Genomic DNA, 7,384 nt, shown 5'->3' on the forward strand with positions numbered 1-7,384 from the left:
CTCCACTGCTGCTTGTGCTACCACATACACTAACACAGCTTTGGCTGCTCTGAAAGTTCAGTCCCAATAAGCCCACAGAAGTCACAATCCAATTGGGCATCACTCACAAACAGGAATCTGCCTTATCCTGAGTCAGATCGTTGGTCCACCTAGCTCAATATCATTGATGCTGATTGGCAGTAACTCTCCAGGGTTTCAGGAAGGGGTCAGGAGACATTCCCAACCTTACCTAGAGATACTAGCGAGGACTTGGGACCTTCTGCATGCAAAGCACGTGCTCCATCACTGAGCTATGGCTCCTCCCCAAACAACTAAGAAAGAGAGAAAGAGAAATAAATGCCTTTTCACCTGGCAAAGCTGGGATCTTGGCCTGCACACACTTCCTCCAGTGTACCTGGTACAGAAGGGGAGGTGATGCCAACTGCTCTTCATTATATGGTAGCAAGAACTGGCGCTGCTCCCAGCGAGCTGAGGGGTGCTTCTCAGCCAAGGAGCCCTCGTGCCCAGTGGCCATGATGGGGTCAGGATTGAGATGGCCCCAGACCTGGACACATCTGGAACAAATGGAGAGGAGGCAGAGAAATTGGATCAAGAGCAGTTGCCCCTCCCTTCTGCACAAACAACACAACAAATGTCACTCTTCCCTAGTGGACATTTTATTAAATAAAGCACAGAAGAAAGCAATCTGTTTCACAGAAAGAGAATTCCAGGCAGACTGGGTGCAGCTCAGAAATCAGAAAGCTGCTCTGTTCATTTGTCGAGTGCAAAAGATTTGGCTGCTGTGATGGGCCTATCCCTTTGGCTCCAGCAGGGACATCATCGGCTGGTCAGAGGAGTGCTGCAAAGGGGGAGAGTGGAAGACTTAACCAAGCTATACATGCCCCCACCATCCTTCCCTCCATGTCTGTTGCTTCCCCCATGACTCAATTTTAGAAGTTCTTTGAGAGCAGGGATCTTCCATTGTTGCTCCTGCAGCTCTGTGAGGCGCCAAGTATTCTGGCAGGGCAGTATAAAGAGATAAGAGAATCCATAAAGAGAGGGCAATTGCTCTGGTGTTAGTGGAGTCTTTCCAGGGGGCATGTTCCTTGCACAGCCTTGGGGAAATTTCCTTCCCTGGGCTGGGATGACTCAGGATGACCACATTCCCAGGTCCAGAAATTGATCTCCTAGTCTGGAACTGGGTCATGTGTGTCTGATTTGAAGGCCTGGCATGGCCCTGGAGAACAGGGTCTGCAACAAGCAGCAGTGAAGTCCAAGATGAGCAACTGACTAGCAAGGGCAAGGAAGGGGACCCCTCATTGGAGGGTTCCCTTTCCAAAGGACCCCTCATTGGAGGCTTCCCTTTCCAAAGGACTTTACAAGGGACTGGTCAAGGGGCAGTACCAGGCTAGAGCCCCTTCAAGCTGTTGCCAGAGGAAAGGCACCTCTGAGGCCCCTCGGCCGCCACCAAACATACCAGAATTCAGACTGCATCATCTTCATCATCTCCTTGCCTAGAAAAGGGAGAGGGAGAAGACCACACCTCCGTTAACATGATCTGGGTGCCCTGCAGGCTGCCTTCCATGCAGCCTGTGCCCAGAGAAGGGATGGGGCAGGGGGGAAATCCTGACAAAATTGCACCCACCTTCGCTTCCTCTTTCCTCCACAGCGGAAACGCCGACCTGGAATCAAAGAGACAGGATGAGGCCTCAGACAAACAAGAGTGCCCTGCCTTCCCCCATGGTGGGCACCATCTTCCAACAACCCATGTTTTCCTCAATGTTTCCTTTACAGCCTGCTGCTGCCCCATAACCTCACTCTTCCCATCCCCACCCCCATTTAGCCCAGGAACAGAGGCAGATTTAGGGGAGTGCAACCAGTTTGATCGCACTGGGTGCAGGGCATCAGGGGGCACTGCAGGCGGCACCACAACTATGGTGTAGAATGGAAGGTGAGAGGCAGAGGCACCAAATTTTGGCTTTACACAGGGCGCTGCTGAAATTTGACAAGGCCTGCCACTGCCAGGAAAATAATCCCCAAATCTCTCCATTGCAGAACACTGGTTGGCCCACCCTGCGGCCCTCCCCACATCTTATCTTCCTGATGCTCCATTGCAGGGGGGGGGGCTGCCACCCTCTCACCACCTGCCAACACTGGCCGAGCCTTGAATTTCATGTGCTGCTGCAGAACTGGAACTTTCCACTGAGATAAAAATCTAGCAAAGCTCAGGGGTGGAGAAGTGTGTTTGTGTCTATGAGAGGGGGGAAGTGTTTAACTCTTTAACAGCAGGATAGGGGACCTCTGACATTGCAGTGACCCACAGACTGGGAATGGCATCACCAGCAGGTCAAAGAGGCTGGGGGGTGGGGGTGGGGCTAAAACAGTAACTGCCACTCAGGCAGGCAGGAGGATCCTTCTTGGGATTTGGTAGGAAGGGGAGTTGCTTTGTGGTAGGACCCTTCCTCTCCTTTTCTGTTCCTGCTCCTGAGATCTAGCAGGTGAAGCTTTTCCTGGCGTAGAGATAACAATCAGTGTCAGGAGAAGCTCTACCTGCTGAACTTAATTTTTCCTGTGGGGCTTCAGTCTCTGGATTGGTCAAGTGTGAACCAAGGGCTGAAGTTCACCAGAACCTTTCCCCCTCCCCACTCAAGCCTGGAGCCTGGGTGTGTGCTGACAGGCCACAGCAGATCTGCCTTCAGGAGAGGTGGGGAACAGGCACCCCACCCCTCTAGTTCACTTTCTCGCTGTGGGGTAGGGAGGGGCTGGAGGAGCACCTGTGACCAAATACAAGGATCTTCCTCTGGGGAAGTTCCACTGGATCACAAGGGCTGCTGGAATTTTCCTACAGCAGATCCCTGGGGTAATGACAGCAGGAAGGTGGGGGAAGGGGCACGGGGCACCCAAAGGGAGGGACTTTTGCACTCAGAAACCGCTCCTCTTTCCCACAAGCAGCAGGCATGGTGCCCACCCCATACACCCATTTGCATGGGCCTTTGTGAACACACTTCAGGAGCATGCTGAGTAACGTCTTGTAGGTCAGGGGCTCCATCACTAGTTTGCTTATTGTTGAGCTGGGCGAGGAAAGAAGCTGCTCACTCCCTCCTCCTTTCTGCCCCCAGAGACACCCACCCTACTTTGGCATTCTCTTTCCTCTGGTCTACACTCCCCTCTGCCATTATGTAGACAAGGCCACTGCTCACCACCACCCCAGAAAAAAATACAGTACTTACTGAGGATGATGGCAAGTCCAATCAGAAAGGCCACCACCGCAAAGATCAGGCCCCCATTGCGAATGGTTTCATAATCTCAGGGGGGAAAGAGGGGGGGAGAGAGAGTTAATCTAAACCAATGCAGCAGTTGCAGGGAGTCCCTCTGGCTCTGAGCATCAGCTTTCTTGGGAGCCTCCCCTCCCTGGCTAAGTTACAGGGGAATTCAACCGAGCAATTAGCTGCTACATCTCTGCCAGTTTTGAAGCTGGGGGAGTGGAGCAGGTTTTGATACTTTACAGGGGAAAGGGGAAAGAACAAATTTGGGAGGAGGTGGAAAGACATACAACCCTCACTTTCCAACCCCAAACTTTATGACTTTAATAACAGGGAATGTATGGTGCATGACTCTGGTGGTACAATGTATGACACTGTTGTAGTCTGTTTGTTGCGTTTGAAAGTATTGCTGCCTTTGTTTCATCTTTCAAATAATTGCAAATACAGTGGTACCTCGGGTTACATACACTTCAGGTTACATACGCTTCAGGTTACACACTCCGCTAACCCAGAACTAGTACCTCGAGTTAAGAACTTTGCTTCAGGATGAGAACAGAAATCGTGCTCCGGCGGCGCGGCGGCAGCGGGAGGCCCCATTAGCTAAAGTGGTGCTTCAGGTTAAGAACAGTTTCAGGTTATGAACGGACCTCCGGAACGATTTAAGTACTTAACCCGAGGTACCACTGTATAACCATGGTTTAAGCTGGATCTGCACCCAACCCAAAGTAAATATTTTCTAGGTTTTGCCATATGGGATTGGGCGTCAACCCCCCCCCCCCTTACTGTAGGAAGCCAGCCGTAAGGGTAGCACAGCCCCCCTCCCCACTCACTCCCTTTCCTTACCGTAAGAGAATTTGTCAACCGCGGTCTCGGGGAGCCTTTCTGGAGGAGAAAAAGGAGAGGGGAAAGTCAGGCTCGGAGCTCCCGCGGCAGCACTTGAAGCCATTGGACGGTGGAACCCGAGAGCTGCGTCGGCGGCAACGGCTTCTTTCCAGCCGAGCTCTGGAGTCCTTGGCCGAAGAAGTTCCTCCTACCGCGGCGCCTGTATACTGGGGGAAGGAGCTGGACTTTCTCCTGTCGAAGGGAAAGACTGGCCGCGCTGCTTCTACCGGAGGACCCCACCAGCTGTTTCAGGCTACACAGCTTCCCTGCTCCTCTTCGTGGCTACTTCCACCCCCTAACTGCCGCCCGTCCGGGGAGGAGGGAAATGAAGGGGCTGACCCCCACGAGAGATGGTAGATTCTCCTTCCTTGGAGGTTTTTAAGCAGAGCTTGGATGGCCACCTGCCATGTATGACCTAGATGAGATTCCAGCATTGCAGGGGGTTGGACTAGATGTCCCTTGGGGTCCCTTCCAAGCCTACGATTCTCTACTTCTATCACCCGCTTGCCCCACAGAAGTAGGGAAGCTGCGCCGAGCAGAGCACTGCCAAGGCAGGCAAACCCCCCCCCCATGGGTGCCTGGGGCTCAGTTCTAGGGGAAGAAGAAACTGGAAAGGAAACTCTGGGGGTGGGGAACTCTCCCTCTAACCCCAGGATTTCTCCATTGCAGACGGAGGGGGGACAGGACCCTGAATCCGGAAAGCATGGTGGGATCCTGCGCCGAAGTCAAAGTTGCCCCGTTCCTAGAGGTGCTGCTGTGGTTGTGGGAACCGAAGGAAAGCGCGTGGACCACTAGAGACTCGGTGTCATTATGCACCAACCCCCTCAGACCCAAGGTACAAGAAATGCAAGACGAGCCCTCAGCAGCTGGGCCAGGCCAGCGGGGACCCATCTCCTCCAGCATCCCTTCGCCCAGTGGCCAACCAGACGTCCCAATGCAAGCAGGACCCAAGTGCAACAGCAACTCTCCCCTTCCGAGGTTTCTAGCAACCGGTACACAGCCTCCGACAGTGGAGGGAGAACAGAGGCATCGGGGTCAGCAGACTTTAACAGCCTTCTTCTCCTCCAGGAGTCTGTCTAATTAATTCTCTTTTAAAGCCATCCAAGTTGATAGCCGTTACTGCAGCTTGGGGAGCGAATTGCAACACTCCTTCGCCTGTCCTTCGCCTTCCAACATTCAGCTTGGTTGGATACCAAGGAGTTCTAATGCTATGACAAATGGAGTTTCTCCCTGTTCGCTTTCTCCACGCCGTCATTTCATTTCACTTTTAAATTGTATACCGCCTTTCTATTCTACAATACCCAAGGCGGTTTACAAGCTGAAGAAACAGAGAATGTACACATCACCTTATACACCCCTATCTGAAGAGAAGCCCTGCTCGCCTTTTCTCCTTGATCCTTTCGGCTGCCCTTTTGCTGATCCTTTTCTCTAAACTAAAAAACGCATACCCTTGATCCTTTCGGCTGCCCTTTTGCTGATCCTTTCCCCAGCTCTACAATGTCATTTTTTCAGGTGAGGCCACCAGAACGGCACAGCTTCGCCCTCCAACAGGGTCTAAGATGGGCAAAGAATCCATAGGGAGGGGTATTTGCTTTCCTTTCCAGCATTTTTCTTCTGCTGCTTGAGTTAGGATTTTGCGCTGGGGGCGCGTGAGGGAGGGGAGAATGGATGCGGGACCCTCTCAGTCTCTTCGCCCCGAGGGAGAGAGAGAGCAGCTCTGCTCAGCCTGCCAAGCAGGGGCGGGGAGGGGCGCTTACCGTCTGCCATCGTTCAGCTGCCGCGGCCAGAGGGTGTCTGGAGAGGCAGAGGCAGCGGAGCGTCCCTTAAGGGGCGGCGGGGACAAGGCTCTATTAACCATTAATGGGGCCCGTCTAATGTTTAGCCCAGGCAGTCACAAGGTGAAGCTGCGGAGGGAGGGGCCGAGGGAGGGACGGAGGGCGGCCCGGGGAAGGGAAGGGCCTGGACTGCCCGCAGGAGGAGAGTACCAAAGGATGCCCAGCACCCAGCAGTTGCCTCACTGTCGCCATCTGTGCACAGGGGCAAATAAGGGCCTTGATGTATTTGCTTAAAAGCATATTGTGGGTTGGAGCCCCACACTGGGCAAATGATTCCTGCATTGCAGGGAGTTGGACTAGATTACCCTTGTGGTGCCTTCCATAGCGCGTTGTATAGTAGAAACAATAAAGCAGGATTATAAAAATAGGCTGCATCAGACTTGTCCAACATCCTGTTCTCAAACAGACCAACCAGATGCTGCAATGTGAAGTCCACAAGCAGAACAGGAGTGCACCAGCCTCTCCCACCTAATATCCCCAGAAGCAGGTACAGTGGTACCTCGGGTTAAGAACTTAATTCGTTCTGGAGGTCCGTTCTTAACCTGAGGTACCACTTTAGCTAATGGGGCCTCCCGCTGCCGCCACACCACTGCCGCACAATTTCTGTTCTCATCCTGAAGTAAAGATCTTAACCCAAGGTACTATTTCTGGGTTAGCAGAGTCTGTAACCAGAAGCGTCTGTAACCTGAAGCGTCTGTAACCTGACGTACCACTGTAGTTCAGAGGCATACTGCCTCTAGTATTGGATATAGTACAGTACCTCCTTTAACTAGTAGTAACCACTGAAAGCACTATCCTCCGTGAATTTGTCCAGCCCCCTTTAAAGCCATATAAGGCAGAAGGCAGGAGCAAAATTGGTTTCACTGTGCACTGCGTGAAGAAGCTCTTCCTTTTGCTTCAGGGGATGTTCTTGGGGTTAGGGTCTCTATCCAGGAAATATAAGCCTTTCACCAAAGTAATCACCAACACAGGGAGGGTTGCAGGTACTGCACAGTCCAAATACATCAAAGCCAAGTTCAGGAAATCATTCTAAAACCAAATGTGATCCCTGAACAGGTCAAGAAACAGGTCAAGGTCAATATTGCAATGAGTTCAGCAAGAGGGCGTGGAATATACTCCAGAACAAGGAGCAAGAGACCTGTGTTTCTAGCAAGTAGAGGGTTCAAAGGGAAGACATGAATTGCTCTGGCTTTCTAGACCACACGCTAACCCCAGCTACTGGTAGTAAAGGCATTCCAGGGATTGCTTACTCATGAGTAGACCACTTACTCAGGGACTCTGGGACCGGGTCCATAGGTAAATGCCATGTCATTGCTCCTTGGTCTTGACCTGGTTTTTTGGGTGCCATGTGCCAGCATTCTCAAAGATAAGGGTGGCTCCACCTTCTCCTCTGACAGCTCCAAGGGTTCATCAGCCGGTCTCCCC

The 7,384-nt window shown here is 52.4% G+C and overlaps 1 protein-coding gene across 1 annotated transcript; it reads right to left on the bottom strand.

Moving 5' to 3' along the window:
* Window positions 1-634: 634 nt before the first annotated feature.
* LOC308574085 (sodium/potassium-transporting ATPase subunit gamma-like) lies at window positions 635-4,458 on the bottom strand. The gene is made up of 5 exons (XM_081171544.1): window positions 4,086-4,458; window positions 3,210-3,284; window positions 1,625-1,661; window positions 1,457-1,493; window positions 635-838 (listed from the first exon to the last, which is right to left on the bottom strand). Exons 1-4 carry the CDS (start codon window positions 4,186-4,188, stop codon window positions 1,463-1,465), a joined length of 246 nt encoding a protein of 81 aa, XP_081027670.1. The 5' UTR covers window positions 4,189-4,458; the 3' UTR covers window positions 635-838; window positions 1,457-1,462.
* Between the last annotated feature and the right edge of the window lie 2,926 nt (window positions 4,459-7,384).

This window comes from Podarcis bocagei (genome assembly GCF_964188305.1).
Source record: "Podarcis bocagei genome assembly, chromosome: 15".
NCBI lineage: Eukaryota > Metazoa > Chordata > Lepidosauria > Squamata > Lacertidae > Podarcis > Podarcis bocagei.

Coding starts and splice junctions, on each gene's coding strand:
- LOC308574085 (XM_081171544.1), bottom strand. CDS start 4,188: ATGGCTTCAAGTGCTGCCGCGGGAGCTCCGAGCCTGACTTTCCCCTCT. Junction 3,285..4,085: donor GGTTGACAAATTCTCTTACG/GTAAGGAAAGGG, acceptor TTCCCCCCTGAG/ATTATGAAACCATTCGCAAT. Junction 1,494..1,624: donor GGAGGAAAGAGGAAGCGAAG/GTGGGTGCAATT, acceptor TCCCTTTTCTAG/GCAAGGAGATGATGAAGATG.